The following is a 19,799-nucleotide window of genomic DNA, read 5'->3' on the forward strand; positions in this document are numbered from 1 at the left end:
TATGTATAGAGCATCTATACCGCTGGGGTGAGTGTACACGTATGTATAGAGCATCTATAACGCTGGGGTGAGTGTACACACGTATGTATAGAGCATCTATAACGCTGGGGTGAGTGTACACGTATGTATAAAGCATCTATACAGCTGGGGTGAGTGTACACACGTATGTATAGAGCATCTATATCGCTGGGGTGAGTGTACACACGTATGTATAGAGCCATCTATAGCGCTGGGGTGAGTGCACACATATGTATAGAGCATCTATAACGCTGGGGTGAGTGTACACGTATGTATAGAGCATCTATACAGCTGGGGTGAGTGTACACGTATGTATAGAGTATCTATACAGCTGGGGTGAGTGTACACGTATGTATAGAGCATCTATAGCGCTGGGGTGAGTGTACTCGTATGTATAGAGCATCTATACAGCTGGGGTGAGTGTACACGTATGTATAGAGCATCTATACCGCTGGGGTGAGTGTACACGTATGTATAGAGCATCTATAGCGCTGGGGTGAGTGTACACGTATGTATAGAGCATCTATACCGCTGGGGATGACGCCTGTGGTTACGGCTCCGGTGAGGACACAGCCGACCCCCGCACGCCGCCACCTCACTCCCGGCCCTCTCTGATGACGGCCGGCTGCCGCGATGAATGACTGTTCGTCATTATGATGCGCCCACAGCTCTTCCCAGACAGGCCGAGAGGAGGCGCCGGCTCCGGAGTGACAGCTTCCTCCCGGCTTGTGTGTGGCAGCGCGGTCTTTGTGTGATCCTCGCCCCCTGGAGAAGATGCAGCAGCTCCAGTCCTTCAGCTACCCGGAAGTGGCCCGAGATGAGAGCGCAGTGAGTGCCGAGCGCCGGGGACTGGACGCTGCACGGTGCCGGAAAGTGCTCGGTCACTTCCTAGTAGCCCGGTGTCCTGTCCTATAGCCGTGCTGGAGATGGGGCAGACTAGTAATGTGCCGGCACCTACCAGGGTATGCCCTGTCATCAGTGCCCGCACCTTCCAGAGTATGCCCTGTCATCAGTGCCCGCACCTTCCAGAGTATGCCCTGTCATCAGTGCCCGCACCTTCCAGAGTATGCCCTGTCATCAGTGCCCGCACCTTCCAGGGTATGCCCTGCCATCAGTGCCCGCACCCTCTAGAGTATGCCCAGTCATCAGTGCCCGCACCTTCCAGGGAATGCCCAGTCATCAGTGTCGGCACCTTCCAGGGTATGCCCTGTCATCAGTGCCCGCACCTTCCAGAGTATGCCCAGTCATCAGTGCCCGCACCTTCCCGAGTATGCCCGGTCATCAGTGCCCGCACCTTCCAGAGTATGCCCTGTCATCAGTGCCCGCACCTTCCAGGGAATGCCCTGTCATCAGTGCCCGCACCTTCCAGAGTATGCCCAGTCATCAGTGCCCGCACCTTCCAGGGAATGCCCAGTCATCAGTGTCGGCACCTTCCAGGGTATGCCCTGTCATCAGTGCCCGCACCTTCCCGAGTATGCCCGGTCATCAGTGCCCGCACCTTCCAGAGTATGCCCAGTCATCAGTGCCCGCACCTTCCCGAGTATGCCCGGTCATCAGTGCCCGCACCTTCCAGAGTATGCCCTGTCATCAGTGCCCGCACCTTCCAGGGAATGCCCTGTCATCAGTGCCCGCACCTTCCAGAGTATGCCCTGTCATCAGTGCCGGCGCCTACCAGGGAATGCCCTGTCATCAGTGCCCGCACCCTCCAGGGTATGCCCAGTCATCAGTGCCGGCACCTTCCAGGGTATGCCCTGTCATCAGTGCCCGCACCTTCCAGGGAATGCCCAGTCATCAGTGTCGGCACCTTCCAGGGTATGCCCAGTCATCAGTGCCCGCACCTTCCCGAGTATGCCCGGTCATCAGTGCCCGCACCTACCAGGGTATGCCCTGTCATCAGCGCCCGCACCTTCCAGGGTATGCCCTGTCATCAGCGCCCGCAGCTTCCAGGGTATGCCCTGTCAACAGTGTCGGTACCTTCCAGGGAATGCCCAGTCATCAGTGCCGGCACCTTCCAGGAAATGCCCAGTCATCAGTGCCGGCACCTTCCAGCGAATGCCCAGTCATTAGTGCCAGCACCTACCAGGGAATGCCCAGTCATCAGTGCCAGCACCTTCCAGGGAATGCCCAGTCATCAGTGCCGGCACCTTCCAGGGTATGCCCGGTCATCAGTGCCCACAGCTTCCAGGGTATGCCGATCATCAGTGCCCTCAGCTTCCATGGAATGCCCAGTCATCAGTGCCAGCACCTTCCAGGGAATGCCCAGTCATCAGTGCCGGCACCTTCCAGGGTATGCCCGGTCATCAGTGCCCACAGCTTCCATGGTATGCCCGGTCATCAGTGCCGGCACCTTCCAGGGAATTCCGGTCATCAGTGCCGGCACCTACCAGGGTATGCCCAGTCATCAGTGCCGGCACCTACCAGGGTATGCCCAGTCATCAGTGCCGGCACATTCCAGGGAATGCCCGGTCATCAGTGCTCGCACCTACCAGGGAATGCCCTGTCATCAGTGCCGGCACCTTGCAGGAAATGCCCAGTCATCAGTGCCGGCACCTTCCAGGGTATGACCGGTCATCCGTGCCGACTCTACAATGAGGGCATGTCATTGTGTACTGGAGTTTTTTGAGGGGTCTAAAATGACTAGTGTAGCGGACACGGCTTGTTCCTTCATTGGTGAGATATCGGAGGAGTTTTTCAAGAGTATTGTCCCTGAAGCATCTTTCGGTGACCAGCTTGGCACGGAAATGCCTCACAGACGTGCCGTGTACTCGCTTTTCCCCACTGGACATTTTTTAAAACTTGAGGTGAAAAAAATAAAGCTCAAAACCCGGAATCTAAGAACGGCAAATGCTATTAACTTGCAGATATGGGGTTAATCTGCAGGTGAATAGCGAACGTGCCGGGCACCCACCTTTTCCCAAACGTTGCGGTGAGAAAATGAACGTTATTCCCCCGTCAGCGTGCTGGGATAAGTCACCGCTCTGTGTGTGACACCCCCCGGCACTGACTGACTCTCGATGTGCTTGGGGCCGGCCACCAGTCAGGGTCGGGGGGGCTCGGCTCCAACTGCTGCTTTGGATTTTCAGAGCGGTGACTGAAACCGAGTGCTGCCGAGGAGAATTACCTTTTCTCCCCACAGTGCTCCACTAAGTGCATCCGCCAAGCAGGTTAGTAGCTCTATTGACCTGTAGATTAACCCCATAACTGCAGGTTAATAGCGTTTTTTTCTGGTGACAGGTTCCCTTTAAAGTATGAACATGTCACTTCTGCTCGGTGCTTTTCAAATGAATAGGAAGATTCACATCAATAATAATGATTGGAACTCCCAGGTGTTTGAGTCTGGCCATACATTGATATTGCCATATTGGGCACCTTTACATAGTCTTTCTCACCTAGTCGTGTACGTCAGTGTTACCACAGCCTCATCTTTGTAGGCCACAAGTAACACACAGCAGGACTGATAACATTTCGGGATGAAGTATTGAAGCAGGAGGTATATTGAGTGGGGAAAATGTGCAGGATCTATCCCAAATGAATATATCCTTACACTTGGGCTACGCTATAACTTACCACCACTTGTAAGCTGCATCCTAAGGGTTGCCCAGGTTCATTGTTATTTCAACACAGGCTTGTAGACATAGAAAATTAATAACACACAAATATTCATCCTCCTTGGGTCTATTGATAATTTTTGCAATACTTAAATATTTCAGCAGCTTTTTAATCTGAGAGCTGCATAATGTAGGGGCAGAGACCTTGATTCCAGGGATGTAACTTTCTCGGCAGTTTGCTGTAGTTTCAATACAATAAGTGTTTAATCAGCAGGAGATTATCACAGCAGGACTAGGTGTCTCATGCCGGGCAGTCCGTCTAATCTGTGTAACCCCGCTCCCACTACTGATTAGCAACTTGCTGATAATGCACAGTGTACACAGGAAGTTGCCAATTAGGGGCATCGTTGGGGTTATACAGAGCTCAGCATTAGAGAGCTGCTACATGTACAGCAGGGAAAACAGGGATTGTATCAACACTTCAGCAATCAGTCATGCAAGTGATACATGACTGGAATCAGGCTCTCTGCCCCTAGATCTTGCTGCTCTCAGATTCCATAGCAAAAACCTGCAGACAGATTTCCTTTATAGGCTTGACGCATATAGTCTCATTGCAACCATGACTTTTGTGCTCCTCGCCTTTGTCACTTGTAGGCTGTGCATTATTCTGTTGGTTTAGGTTATTACAACGTGTTTGCAGAGCTTTCCTATTTCACTACCCCACTAGATGTATGCTGCCCATGTTGATATTGTCCTTGTGTGTTTTGCAGATAGATGACTATCATGGAATTAAGGTATCTGATCCGTACAAGTGGTTGGAAGATCCTGACAGTGAGGAGACAAAGGTATTTCTTTTACTACATACCCCTGAAGAGGTTGAAGTGTTTAACAGTTACGCCATACGTCAGATTCATCACTTTGATTAGAATTCACACGCCAGGAGTGCATATTTCCCGGCAGATGATGGCTGAATTATTCAGCCATCATCTGCTTGTAACAGCCATGGGTGAGTATGGTGCTGCCGATGGCTGTTAACATGTTAAATGCCATTGTCAATCTCTTGACAGCGACATCTACATGTGCCGACAAGGGTGTGTGTCATTCTACGCGCCGGTGATGTGATTATGGGTTACCATGACAGCCTTGTATCTCCATACTTGTCATCACGATTCTACTGTGAAAGCCGGCGTTTAGCTGACGTTCACAGGAGATTGCGATTTTCGCTATTCATAGCAGTGCTGTCAGGGCTGATTCACTATTATGTACAGTACAAGTGATCAGATGATCGCAGCTTCAAGTCCCCAAAGGGACTAACCAATACAGTAACAAGTGAAAAAAGGTTTTTAAAAAAATTTAACCTCTTTCCGACATCGGGCATATATTTACGCTGATGTCAGACTCCCTCCCTTTGATGTGGGCTCTGGCGGTGAGCCCACATCTTTCCGGGGACATGTCAGCTGTTTTGAACAGTTGACGTGTGCTCGGAATAGCCGTGGGTGGAATCATGATCCACCCGCGGTATTGACCCGTTAAATACCGCTGTCAAAGGAGGCCCTGCATGCCAGGGTAGGGGTGAGGGGGCCCTGCATGCCAGGGTAGGGGTGAGGGGGCCCTGCATGCCAGGGTAGGGGTGAGGGGGCCCTGCATGCCGGGGTAGGGGTGAGGGGGCCCTGCATGCCGGGGTAGGGGTGAGGGGGCCCTGCATGCCGGGGTAGGGGTGAGGGGGCCCTGCATGCCGGGGTAGGGGTGAGGGGGCCCTGCATGCCGGGGTAGGGGTGAGGGGGCCCTGCATGCATGCCGGGGTAGGGGTGAGGGGGCCCTGCATGCATGCCGGGGTAGGGGTGAGGGGGCCCTGCATGCATGCCGGGGTAGGGGTGAAGGGGCCCTGCATGCATGCCGGGGTAGGGGTGAGGGGGCCCTGCATGCATGCCGGGGTAGGGGTGAGGGGGCCCTGCATGCATGCCGGGGTAGGGGTGAGGGGGCCCTGCATGCATGCCGGGGTAGGGGTGAGGGGGCCCTGCATGCCGGGGTAGGGGTGAGGGGGCCCTGCATGCATGCCGGGGTAGGGGTGAGGGGGCCCTGCATGCCGGGGTAGGGGTGAGGGGGCCCTGCATGCATGCCGGGGTAGGGGTGAGGGGGCCCTGCATGCCGGGGTAGGGGTGAGGGGGATCCTGCATGCCGGGGTAGGGGTGAGGGGGATCCTGCATGCCGGGGTAGGGGTGAGAGGGATACTGCATGCCGGGGTAGGGGTGAGGGGGCCCTGCATGCATGCCGGGGTAGGGGTGAGAGGGATACTGCATGCCGGGGTAGGGGTGAGGGGGCCCTGCATGCATGCCGGGGTAGGGGTGAGGGGGATCCTGCATGCCGGGGTAGGGGTGAGGGGGCCCTGCATGCATGCCGGGGTAGGGGTGAGGGGGCCCTGCATGCATGCCGGGGTAGGGGTGAGGGGGCCCTGCATGCCGGGGTAGGGGTGAGGGGGCCCTGCATGCCGGGGTAGGGGTGAGGGGGCCCTGCATGCCGGGGTAGGGGTGAGGGGGCCCTGCATGCCGGGGTAGGGGTGATGGGGCCCTGCATGCATGCCGGGGTAGGGGTGATGGGGCCCTGCATGCATGCCGGGGTAGGGGTGAGGGGGATCCTGCATGCCGGGGTAGGGGTGAGGGGGCTCTGCATGCCGGGGTAGGGGTGAGTGGGTCCTGCATGCCGGGGTAGGGGTGAGTGGGTCCTGCATGCCGGGGTAGGGGTGAGTGGGTCCTGCATGCCGGGGTAGGGGTGAGTGGGTCCTGCATGCCGGGGTAGGGGTGAGTGGGGCCCTGCATGCCGGGGTAGGGGTGAGTGGGTCCTGCATGCCGGGGTAGGGGTGAGTGGGTCCTGCATGCCGGGGTAGGGGTGAGTGGGTCCTGCATGCCAAGGTGGGTAGTACAGAATTGACCACATTTTTTGCATCATTTTTTTTTCTAATCTCCTCTAAAACCTAGGTGCGTCTTATAGTCCAAAAAAATACAGGACTTAAAAAATACTGTGAAGATAAAAGACGGACAGCATAGCCTACAAGTACTGTTTAAGCACATCAATGCACTGCTGAGAACAGTGATCTTTTGTGCAAACCACGGTGAACCTCCATTTTGCTTGTTTGTGGAGTGATCAGTAGCTTGTTTAGACAGCACAATTATCGTGAAATGAACCTTTTCTAGAAATGCTCGTTTACAATAATCTTGTAGTGTAAATAGACCTTAAACTGCATCTGTCCATAGGACCAACCTTCCTAAGGCTACTTTCACACTTGCGTTTTCTGCTGTCCGTCGTTGTACAGCAAAATGACGTATTGACGCATGTCAAGAAAAAAGGGAAAAACGTGTCTGACGCATCCAGTGTAATGGCAGCCCCCCTACATTAAGTAGGGGATAAAGGAGGGGTCACATGGCCAAACAGATTCAAATAGTTCAATGGCCAGTTTTTATATTTTAAACTAAGGGTCAAACTCAGGGCATTTTATTTACATGTTTTTCTGGCAGTAGGTTAAATCTGGTTTTATCCAGTTTTTATTGGCGCTCTTTTAACGACTGTCAATTGGCTGACAGCGTGTTGCTGGGCTGTTGCTGGCATATTTAAAGCCAAGTTCTAGCTAGTTTGTCATTCTGAGGTACCTGCTGAAGAAAGAAGATCCCACCCTCCCTCCCTCGTTTTATTCCATTGTCGTGATGTTAGTATTGTGGGAAAATCACCCAGTCTCTGGGTGGATTGTTTTATTGGATTTTGGAGTGTTTGGTCATATATCTGATTAATTTATTTGGTAATATGCTGTTATTTATTACTAAGTTACCCAAAAATAAACATCACAGCCAATTTTTTCCACTAAAAGTTTGGTTTTGTCTTTCTTTATGTATGAATGAGGCTTGTGTTGCCATGACGGATGTGCCGTCTTGAAATTTCATGTCCAGGGACGAGAGAGAGAGACTGACTGACTGACTTTTTCCCGGAATTGAAAATCCTTCCGGGCATGCTCAGAGGGGAAAAACATGATACGTCGCTGGATTCCTGTGTGTGACGGGCAGCGCAGGATCCGTCGCTGACCGATTTTCCGAAGTTCACAAAAACGTTCCTCTGAACGTTTTCTCTGCACGATGGACCACCATTTTACGATGGATCCAGTGAACGACGGATGATACAAATGGCCATCCGTCGCTAATACAAGTCTATCGGAAAATGCAGGATCCTGCGACTTGAAAGTTTTTTCGTGCCGACGGTCCGCCAAAACACGACGGATCTGTTGCACGATGGACGCGATGTGTGCCCATCCGTCGCGATCCGTCGCTAATTCAAGTCTGTGGGCAAAAAAACGGGTACTGCGAGCACATTTGCAGGATCCGGTTTTTTTTGCCCAAAACAATGGATTGCAAAAAACGCAAGTGTGAAAGTAGCCTAAGTCGTCTATATGGGCATGTAAGTCATAGGAACGATACCTTGATATCTGTCTGTAATTCAATGTTTTATTCCAGAGAAATCCGTGTTTTTCTTACATGTAAATGAGCTTCTGTATGTGGATCTGCCTCCAGAGCTTATTTTAAATGGAAGGGGGTGTTACCAGTGTGACGTGTAATGGCCACTCTCCTGATCTCGCTGCAGAGCTGTGTGTGATTATCACTGACACATCTGCAGGTTCTTCTCAGCTTCAGCTTCCATCTCACAGGCAGCCAGGGTTCCGATACAGCAGAGCTCTGAGAGCTGCATTAAGTGGATTTGTAAGGAGGCAAAGTTCAGTTTCACTGCTCTGTGTTATTTACATGTCTGACATTGCTAACGCACCTTTAAGTTATAATAAGCTCTGGATGCAGATTCTCCTGCAGATCAGTGTCCGGAACAGCTCATTTACATATAAGAAAAACGTACTGTATTTTTCGGACTATAAGATGCACTTTTTTCCCAAAAAATTTTGGGGGAAAATGGGGGGGTGTCTTATAGTCGCACTATACTTACAAAATACTGTGGCTGCGGTCCCGGTCTGACGCTGCAGAGCGATGCAGCCTCCCTTCCCAGGCTGATGTGGCGGTCGTGCTCTGTGGTGCGGCGTGGGGGCTCCGCCGGCATTTTCTGAAAGCCTGGAGGCCCCCGCAGATCCATTGCTGTGATGCTGTGGCCTTCGGGAAAATGGGCGGCACATGCTCAAATTGAGATCTCGTCCCGAGATCTCAGGAACCCAGAGAACCACCGCAGCACCAGCCTGGGATGGGATTTACTGGAGGCCACAGCACCAGCCTGGACCACTGAACAACCCCTGTGGCCACGCTCCCCTGTGACCACTCAACCTGTGACGATTTCCTCCCCCCAGTAAGCTGATTTCAAACTGAAAAGACCGACCCCCATGTGACACATTATTTTTTTTTCCCCTTTTTTCCTTCTGAAAATTTGGGGTGCATCTTATGGTCCGGTGCGTCTTATAGTCTGAAAAATACATTAGATTTCTCTGAAATAAGACATTGGATCTCAGATATCAAGGTATCGTTTTATTCAACTTCTTATGAGCTTCATGTCCATATAAATGGCTTAGTAGGTTTGATCCTAATGATAGATTCACTTTAATTTGCTGGGAAATTTGGTACTATGACCCTGCACATTTTTTTTTTTTGTGCCTAATTTTTATAAATAGAGCGGTTCGTAAATTTTGTGTCTTTATTTTTTGTTTGAAACTTATTTGCGACTTTTTAGTTAAAAATGTCACACATTTCTCAAAATGTAACAAAACTGCACAAACGTTTTAGCATACATAAAAATATTCTGGGGGGGGGGGGGGACTGGAGTATATTTCCAAAAATGTTGCAATTTTTTGAAAAGTCGCAAATGATGGATCGAATGAACAAATTGTAAACTAAAAAAACCAGATGAACGCATAAAAAAGTGGGCAGGTTCAGAACACTATTAACATGCAGATTAACCCCATATCTGCAGGTTAATAGCATTTTTTCACGTGACAGGTTCCCTTTAAAGAGTGATTCTAGAAATGTGTTGAAATGTCTGTGCTGCTTTCCCCATAGAGGACAACAGAGAGAACCTGGGAATGAGATCACTATTCTCATCGCTCACGAGGCGAAAGAATGACTTCTTGCCGATATCATTGCAGAAACCTGCCGCGTGTACTCGCCAACCCCATTTCTTACTTGCATATTAATTTTGTGCCTGTCTTATGATAACGCAGAAGTTTACTAAACTGACATGATGTTTCTTTTTATTTCCAGGCCTTTGTGGAAGCTCAGAACAAACTTACTATGCCATTTCTGGAACAATGCCCCATCAGGCGTCTATTCAAAGAACGGATGACAGAGCTGTATGACTTTCCCAAATATAGCTGTCATTTCAAGAAAGGGGAGAGGTAATTAGGACTTATTTATTAGTGACCACTAGACTTAGGAAAACTGATTATTTTCTGCCACTTTCTGGGCGAATACAGTAGTGTTTTTTGTCTATTAGAGGGACCATTTACCCTGTAAAACGTTGCAGAAATTTGATTTGATGGACGGAATAGCGGTTTTGGCATTTGTTGCCTCTGATATACGCCAAATGTTTCACATTTGGAAACAACATACAGACAAACTGAAAATTAACAGTCAAGCTAAACTTATTAAAATTGTCTTTAAAACCTGGAATAAATTGACACAGAAGTGCACAGCCGATTTACTCTATTTTCTAACACATCTATACTGTCAAACTCTGACAGCGGCATTTAACATGCATTTCCGGCAGTCGCGCCGGAAATCCGCTATTCGATGACTCTCGTCACGTGATCGCGGGTCACCGATAGGTCGGCATGATAACCAGAGGTCTCCTCTGGTCGGCGCTCATAGCAAGTCAGCAATTATGCTACATACAGATGATCCGATCATCGCCTGTATGTAGCAGAGCCGATCAGGTTATGATTATGACCGTGGAGACTATTGAAGCATGCCAAAAGTGTAAAAAAAAAAAATTTAAATATTAAAAAAAATAAAAGTTCAAATCCCCCTCCTCTTGCCCCATTCAAAATAAAGCAATAAAAAATTGCGTTCAGTATCGCCTGATCTATCAATATAAAAAAAGAACCCTATCGCCAAATGGCATAACGAGTAAAAAATTAAAAAAGCCATAATTACGTTTTTTTGGTCACCACAACATTGCATTAAAACACAATAACTGGCGATCAAAAGATCATATCTGCACCAAAGCGTCAGCTCAGCGCGCAAAAAATAAGCCCTCACCCAACCTGAGATCATGGAAAATGGCAATGCTACTGGTCTCGGAAAATGACACAATTTCTTTTTTTTTTTACATTTTTTTTTCACTACTTAAATAAAAAAGAACCAACACATGTTTGGTGTCTATGAACTCGCAATTACCTGGAGAATCATAATGGCAGGTCAGTTTTAGCATTTGTTGACCATGGTAACAAAAAATCCAAAAAACAGTTGTGGAATTGCACTTTTCCCGCTTTTGAGTACAAGATATGGTAAAACCAATGGTGTCGTTCAAAATTACAACTTGTCCCCCAAAAAATAAGCCGTCACATGGCCATATTGACAGAAAATTAAAAAAGTCATGGGTCTGGGAAGAAGGGGAGTGAAAAACAGAAACGCAAAAATGAAAAAAGGTTCTGTTATGAAGAGGTTAAACTGTATGCATGAATCATTGAATCCATAATTAAAAAAAAAATAAAAATTTGTGATTTTAATGTACCAGCGAAATGTAACAAGAACCATGTTATAATGTATAGATGACTAATTGAATCCCTAAAATTTTTTGAAAGGGTTTTTGTGAGTTTAATATAACAGCGAAATTTAACACGAAGCACGTTAGTGTATGGATGAATCCTTGAATCCGTAAACCTTTTTTCAAGGTTTCGGGGATTTTTATAGAACACCAAAATGTAACCGCATGTAAAACTGTTTGTATGAGTAATTGAATTCAGACAAATTTCTCACTGCTTTTTTTGTAGTGTTTTATGTATACCATTGAAATGTACCCAAGAACACGAAATACTGTATGGATCAGCAATATAATTCCGAAAAAAAATTTGACAACTTGTTTTGAGGTTTATATATCACCGAAATGTACCCAAGAACATGTAATAATCTATGGATGAGCAATATAATACTGGAAACCTTTTGAACAATTTTTTAGAGGATTAGATACCACCGAAATGCACCCAAGAAGACGTAATGCTCTATGGATGAGCAATATAATTCCAATAATTTTTTTTTTACCAATTTTTGGGAGGGTTAGATACTCGTGTTAAACTGTGCGGATGACTAATCGCATTGGGACATACATTTGGAACATAAATATTTTGAAAGTGTAGTTTATGTACTTCTACACTCATAAAGGCTTTGCAGAAAGTGCAAAGCCAGGAAAAAATTATAAGGAGGATCATCCATAGACCCCCTGAAAGGCAACAACTTGGGGGGCCTCATTCAAATATGTTTCAAGTGCAGTTGCTGTACTCCTCCACTCATAACTGCTTTGCACAAAGTACAAAGCTACTAAAAAAAATTCTAAGGAGGGTAATACAGTAATCTTTTTCAGCTGTCCACTTCTCCTTCCTTGGGAGGCTGGGGAGACTGCTTCCACCTGCTTCCTGCAGCTCGATTCCCAGGTGCCTGGGTAGTAACTGACCCAGCTTCCGGAGGTCCCTGTTGTGTATCCGCTTTTTGGGCTCCCCTGGTGGTTGCTGGTGGTACTGGTGACTTGTTTGCACTTTGCTGCTTCTGTTCACCTGCTTCCATCAGCGTTTGGGAGTTTCCTATTTAGCCTTGCTCTCCAGTCATTTCCTTGCCGGTCATCATTGTAACCAGAGCCTTCGGTTGCATGTTCCTGCTACTAGTCTGCTGATCAGCTAAGTGGACTTTGTCCTTTTGTTTTGTACTTTTTGTCCAGTTTGCAGTTTTTGTAATTCTCTGTAGCTGGAAGCTCTTGCGGGCTGAAATTGCCACTCCTGTGTCATGAGTTGACACAGGAGTCTTAAAGTAATTTCAGGATGGTTTTTGAAAGGGTTTTCAGTTGACCGTGAAGTCCTCTTTTGTATCCTTCTGCTATCTAGTAAGTGGACCTCTCTTTGCTAAATCTACTTTCATACTGTGTATGTCTTTTCCTCTTAATTCACCGTTATTACATGTGGGGGGCTGCTATCATCTTTTGGGGTATTTCCCTAGAGGTAAGCCAGGTCTGTTTCTTCCTCTACCAGGCGTAGTTAGTCCTCCGGCTGGCGCGTGGCATATAGGAAGCCGTAGGTATGCTCCCTGGCTACTATTAGTTGTGTGGTAGATTTAGCTCACGGTCAACTCGAGTTTCCATCACCCGAGAGCTCGTTCGTTATTTATATGTTTCTTACGTTCCCTTGCCATTGGGAACCATGACAGGTCCCGGAGACCCTGACATATAAAAATGGGCAACAGACCCCTGTGTCACCTGAAACATTGGATGCTCCCACGTAGAGCATACTGTCCTTCGGGATCGTCGTAGCCCTGTCTCAAGCCAACTCAAGGAGCTTGAGGGTTCATGCCAGTGACATTGCTTCTCCCTTTTGAGAAATTTGATTTGGTTCCAGCCACCAGTTCTTGCAAACTTTGAGGCAAGTGTTCCGTCTCTATTGCCCAATGGTTGAACGAGATGTGATGACTGGTCCCAAACTCTGAAGTGGACCCCCTTCTCCGTTGATGGTCGGAAATAATGACTACCCCCTGGGTTGTCAATGCTCGGTGCCGTACGGCTAGTGTGTCTGATTACATTTCTCCAGACCTGATCCTGCTCGCCTTCTTGATTCTTCCGACCAGCCTAGGCCCCGCAATCCTCTCACCAGTTCCTGGAACTAACTCTCCTGTCTGCAAGAACCCCAGCAGTAAAGGATGCATCCTGGGTTCAGGCCTTCCTAGTTCCAGGTAATCTGCCAGATCCGGACCACAAGCTTCTGCCACCTCTTCTATTGCTCCAGCATCCTCTGGCTCCAATATTCCTCTAGTCTCTCACTTGGGAGTCTCGCCTTGTTCTGCCATCTTTGCCACCTACTATCCCAGACCACAAAATACAGTATGGCTGAGAAATTTAACCTGGAGATTTTTTTCATGCTTTTTTTTGGAATGTTGGATATCGCAGAAATGTACCCTAGGACATGAAATACTTTTATGGGTGAGTAATTTAGGCCAGAAAAAAATTCAACACTTTTTTGGAGTGTTACAGAACACCAAAATGTACCACAAAACAGATAATACTTGATGGATCACACAAGTTATTCAATTTTTTCACACAAAAGAAACATTAAATGCCGCATCTATACATTTTAAAAGGGACTGTACAGCCCTAATTCCTGTCTACAGACTTTATTCTGCCACTTTCTGCTCCTGAAACTCTCTCTCCCTCCCATTACTAAATGCAGAATGCATTGGATACGAACATGAAAGCAATCAATTAGCCCTTAGAATGACTTTTGGTATGGTGGTTCAGTTTTCAGCACCAGTGTCAACACTACAGGACTCTGATTTCTTATACTGTGCACACAGGCCTGGAGGCCTGGACAAGAACTCTCTCCCTCCAATATGAAGTGTCACAGAGCTGTGCAATGGCATCAGTGTGCCGAGCCGGGCGATGCCTGTCCTTTTAGTACCCCTGATGATGCCACGCGGTCAGTCAATCACAGTAATGCCACAATCAAGATGGCTGTGGCATTACGGTGACACACAGGCAATGCCCGCATGCTTATTGGCTCAGTAAGAGGCTGCAAACATGCGGGACGGGGATTCGAGTTTTACATCGAGCACCACCCAATGCTCGCCAAGTAACGATTGCATCCGAGTACCCAGATACTCGAGTGATACCATCGAGCACATTCACTCATCCCTAACAAAAACAAACACATTGCTTATAAAGCAACATGGTAAAACCATTAGTGTCCACAGACATATGTTAGCTCTTTATTGTTTGGTTGCTATTTAAAGAACTACTCCTATTAATACACCGTATATACTCGAGTATAAGCCGAGAATTTCAGCCCATTTTTTTAGGCTGAAATTGCCCCTCTCAGCTTATACTCTAGTCATTCCCAGGGGGGTCGGTGGGGGAGGAGGAGCAGTGGCTGTCTAATCATACTCACCTGCTCCTGGCGCTGTCCCTGGTTCCCCGGCACCGGCAGCTTCTTCCTGTAGTGAGCAGTCACATGGTACCGCTCATTACAGTAATGAATATGGACCCCACTCCACTCCCATAGGGGTGGAGCCGCGTATTCATTACTGTAATGCGCCAGGAGCACGTGAGTATAACGCAGTGCAAGATATTCACCTGCTCCCTGTTGCAAGGCCGCTGCTGCGTGTGCGCCGCCCTCTGCCTGAACAGTTAGTGCAGAGAATGGGGAGCTCTGGCGGCGGTGGAACGGGGAGCAGGTGAATATAGCAAGTACCGGGGGCCTGAGCGACAAGAGGTGAGTATGTGATTTTTTTTTTTTTTTTTATCGCAGCAACAGCATATGGGGCAAATGTCTACATGGAGCATCTTATGGGGCCATAAGCAACATTTGTGGAGCACTACATGAGGCAAATCACTGTATGGAGCATCTTATGGGGCCAAAAGCAATGTTTGTGGAGCATTATATGGGGCAAATGACTGTATGGAGCATCTTATGGGGCCATAAGCAACATTTGTGGAGCATTATATGGGGCATATTTTAACCCCTTTCTGCCAGCTGACAGAATAGTACGTCAGCTGGCAGATCCCCTGCTTTAAGGTGGGCTCCGGCGGTGAGCCCACCTTAAAGCCGCGACATGTCAGCTGTTTTGTACAGCTGACATGTGCGCGCAATGAGCGCGAGCGGAATCGCGATCCGCCCGCGCCCATTAACTAGTTAAATGCCGCCGTCAAGCGCTGATAGCGGCATTTAACTAGCGCTCCCGGCCGCGTGGCCGGAGGTACTCGCTCCGCTGACCCCCATCACATGATTGGGGGTCAGCGGTGCATTGCCATAACAACCAGAGGTCCCCTTGAGACCTCTATGGTTGTTGATGGCCGATTTGCTTTGAGCGCCACCCTGTGGTCGGCGCTCAAAGTACACCTGCCTTTCTGCTACATAGAGGTGATTTGTATTTCACCTCTATGTAGCAGAGCCGATCGTGTAGTGCATGCTTCTAGCCTCCTATGGAGGCTATTGAAGCATGCCAAAATTAAGAAAAAAAAGTGTTTAAAAATATAAAAAAAATAAAAAATATATAAAAGTTCAAATCACCCCCCTTTCGCCCCAATCAAAATAAAACAATTAAAAAAAATTTAAAAATACACATATTTGGTATCGCCGCGTTCAGAATCGCCCGATCTATCAATAAAAACAAAGGATTAACCTGACCGCTAAATGGCGTAGCGAGAAAAAAAATCAAAACGCCAAAATTACGTTTTTTTGGTCACCGCGACATTGCATTAAAATGCAATAACGGGCGATCAAAAGAATGTATCTACACCAAAATGGTATCATTAAAAACGCCAGCTTGGCACGCAAAAAATAAGCCCTCAACCGACCCCAGATCATGAAAATTGGAGACGCTACGGGTATCGGAAAATCGCGCAATTTTTTTTTATTCTTTTTTTTTAGCAAACTTTGGAATTTTTTTTCGCCACTTAGATAAAAAAATAACCTAGACATGTTAGGTGTCTATGAACTCGTAATGACCTGGAGAATCATAATGGCAGTTTTAGCATTTGGTGAACCTAGCAAAAAAGCCAAACAAAAAACAAGTGTGAGATTGCACTTTTTTTTGCAATTTCATCACACTTGGAATTTTTTTCCCGTTTTCTGTTACACGGCATGGTAAAACCAATGGTATCGTTCAAAAGTACAACTCGTCCTGCAAAAAAATAAGCCCTCACATGGCCAAATTGACGGAAAAATAAATAAGTTATGGCTCTGGGAAGGAGGGGAGCGAAAAAAAAAACGGAAAAAGCTCCGGGGGTGAAGGGAACTGTAAGGAGCATTATATGGGGCTCTTGATTCAATATGGATCTTCAAAAGCACTTAACCTACTGATGTCTCAATAAATTTTACTTTTATTGGTATCTATTTGTATTTTTTGGTATTTACCGGTAGCTGCTGCATTTTCCACCCTAGGCTTATACTTGAGTCATTAAGTTTTCCCAGTTTTTTGTGGCAAAATTAGGGGTCCTGGCTTATACTCGAGTATATACGGTATGTATTTTTTAATATAAATTTGTGTATAAATTCATGTATTGTGCTGTTTATGTGTTAATATACTCACATGCCGCTTCCTTTTCTGGGATCCAGCACCGTTCTGCTCCTCTTAGTGACATCACCATTCTTCAGACTATCCAGCCCACTCTGTGTTATATGTGTGAGCGAGAAATTTTGTTTGCAATGCAAGCCTATGGAGTCCCATTAGATTACATTGTAAAAGCCACTTCCGGATCCATCAAAGTGCAGTGTGGAGAGTCTGCAGAGGGGTGACGTCACAGAGAAAAGAAGCCGAACGGTGCTGAATCTCAGAGAAGGTGGCTGTAGAGGAGTATGTAAACACATACAAACTTTACATAAAAAAAAAAAATCTTCATAGGAGTGCTTATTTAATATTCACATCAGTCATAGCAGAATGCAAATAGTCATAGCAGGACAGTTTGTTAGTATAATCATATTTAGAGAAATTTGAATAAAAAGATGTTAAACCTGTTTATTAAAATGATTGTATATTTTGTTTGTATCTTTTCAAATCCATTCAATTATTTTGATTAACCCCTTCCCGACATTTGACGTACTATCCCGTCGAGGTGGGGTGGGCCCGTATGACCGCCGACGGGATAGTACGTCATAGCCGATCGGCCGCGCTCACGGGGGGAGCGCGGCCGATCGCGGCCGGGTGTCGGCTGCATATCGCAGCTGACATCCGGCACTATGTGCCAGGAGCGGTCACGGACCGCCCCCGGCACATTAACCCCCGGCACACCGCGATCAAACATGATCGCGATGTGCCGGCGATGCAGGGAAGCATCGCGCAGGGAGAGGGCTCCCTGCGGGCTTCCCTGAGCCCCCCGCAGCAACGCGATGTGATCGCGTTGCTGCGAGGGTCTTACCTCCCTCCCTGCCTGCTCCAGACCCGGATCCAAGATGGCCGCGGATCCGGGTCCTGCAGGGAGGGAGGTGGCTTCACAGAAGCCTGCTCAGAGCAGGCACTGTGAAGCAGCCTGCACTTCTCTCAGATCGGTGATCTGTCAGAGTGCTATGCAAACTGGCAGATCACCGATCTGTATTGTCCCCCCCTGGGGCAAAGTAAAAAAGTAAAAAAAAAAATTTCCAAATGTGTAAAAAAAAATATTCCAAAATAATGAAAAAAAAAAAAAATATTATTCCCATAAATACATTTCTTTATCTAAATTAAAAAAAAAAAACAATAAAAGTACACATATTTAGTATCGCCGCGTCCGTAATGACCCAACCTATAAAACTGCCACACTAGTTAACCCCTTCAGTAAACACCGTAAGAAAAAAAAAAAAAAAAACGAGGCAAAAAACAACGCTTTATTACCATACCGCCGAACAAAAAGTGGAATAACACGCGATCAAAAAGACTGATATAAATATCCATGGTACCGCTGAAAACGTCATCTTGTCCCGCAAAAAACAAGCCGCCATACAGCATCATCAGCAAAAAAATAAAAAAGTTATAGTCCTGAGAATAAAGCGATACCAAAATAATTATTTTTTCTATAAAATAGTTTTTATCGTATAAAAGCGCCAAAACATAAAAAAATGATATAAATGAGATATCGCTGTAATCATACTGACCCGACGAATAAAACTGCTTTATCAATTTTACCAAACCCTTAACGGTATAAACGCCTCTCCCAAAAGAAATTCATGAATAGCAGGTTTTTGGTCATTCTGCCTCACAAAAATCGGAATAAAAAGCGATCAAAAACGGTCACGTGTCCGAAAATGTTACCAATAAAAACGTCAACTCGTCCCGCAAAAAACAAGACCTCACATGACTCTGTGGAGCAAATGTGGAAAAATTATAGGTCTCAAAATGTGGAGACGCAAAAACTTTTTTGCTATAAAAAGCGTCGCTGGTTTCACACTTGCGTTTTTGTCTGCAGCGTTTTTTGCACAAAAAAACGCATGCGTTTTTTCCCTATATTTAACATTGAAAACGCATGCGGTTTTTTTGTACGCGTTTGGTCGGGTTTTCAAACGCATGCGGGTTTTTTCTGCATGCGTTCATTTTCAGAAATACAACCTGCAGTATTTTCTTGCGTTTTTAAGCACATGCGTTTGTTTGCGTTAAAAACGCATGCATTTTTATCGAAAAAAACAGAAAACACACTGAAAAGCCACCCACCACCATCAAGGTGATAAAGGGATCCAAACCCTAACCCTAACTCTACCCCTAACCTCACCCCTAACCGTTTAATGAACATTTTCTGACAGTCATAGTGCCACGTATTTCAGTGCCACGTATTTCAGTGCCACGTATTTCAGTGCCACGTATTTCAGTGCCATGTATTTCAGTGCCACGTATCACGTATTTCAGTGCCACGTGTTTCAGTGCCACGTATTTCAGTGCCACGTATCACGTATTTCAGTGCCACATATTTTAGTACCACGTATTTCAGTTGCACGTATTTCAGTGCCACGTATTTCAGTGCCACGTATTTCAGTGCCACGTATCACGTATTTCAGTGCCACGTGTTTCAGTGCCACGTATTTCAGTGCCACGTATCACATATTTCAGTGCCACGTATTTCAGTTCCACGTATTTCAGTGCCACGTATTTCAGTGCCACGTATTTCAGTGCCACGTATTTAAGTGCCACATATCACATATTTCAGTGCCACGTATTTCAGTGCCACGTATTTCAGTGCAACGTATTTCAGTGCCACGTATTTCAGTGCCACGTATTTCAGTGCCACGTGTTTCAGTGCCACGTATCACGTATTTCAGTGCCACGTATTTCAGTGCCACGTATTTCAGTGCCACGTATTTCAGTGCCACGTATTTCAGTGCCACGTATTTAAGTGCCACATATCACATATTTCAGTGCCACTTATTTCAGTGCCACGTATTTCAGTGCCACGTATTTCAGTGCCACGTATTTCAGTGCCACGTACTTCAGTGCCACGTATTTAAGTGCCACATATCACATATTTCAGTGCCACTTATTTAAATGCCACGTATTTCAGTGCCACGTATTTCAGTGCCACGTATTTCAGTGCCACGTGTTTCAGTGCCAC

At 47.0% G+C, this 19,799-nt stretch overlaps 1 protein-coding gene across 1 annotated transcript in view; it reads left to right on the plus strand.

Moving 5' to 3' along the window:
• Window positions 1-557: 557 nt before the first annotated feature.
• PREP (prolyl endopeptidase) overlaps window positions 558-19,799 on the plus strand; it is a 151,190-nt gene continuing 131,948 nt past the window's right edge. The window contains exons 1-3 of the mRNA XM_077289641.1: window positions 558-846; window positions 4,337-4,411; window positions 9,797-9,930. Of these exons, the coding sequence (XP_077145756.1) occupies window positions 793-846; window positions 4,337-4,411; window positions 9,797-9,930 (263 nt within the window). The 5' untranslated portion in view covers window positions 558-792. The remainder of the gene's footprint in view (window positions 847-4,336; window positions 4,412-9,796; window positions 9,931-19,799) is intronic.

Source organism: Ranitomeya variabilis, chromosome 2 (genome assembly GCF_051348905.1).
Source record: "Ranitomeya variabilis isolate aRanVar5 chromosome 2, aRanVar5.hap1, whole genome shotgun sequence".
In the NCBI taxonomy this organism is placed as follows: domain Eukaryota; kingdom Metazoa; phylum Chordata; class Amphibia; order Anura; family Dendrobatidae; genus Ranitomeya; species Ranitomeya variabilis.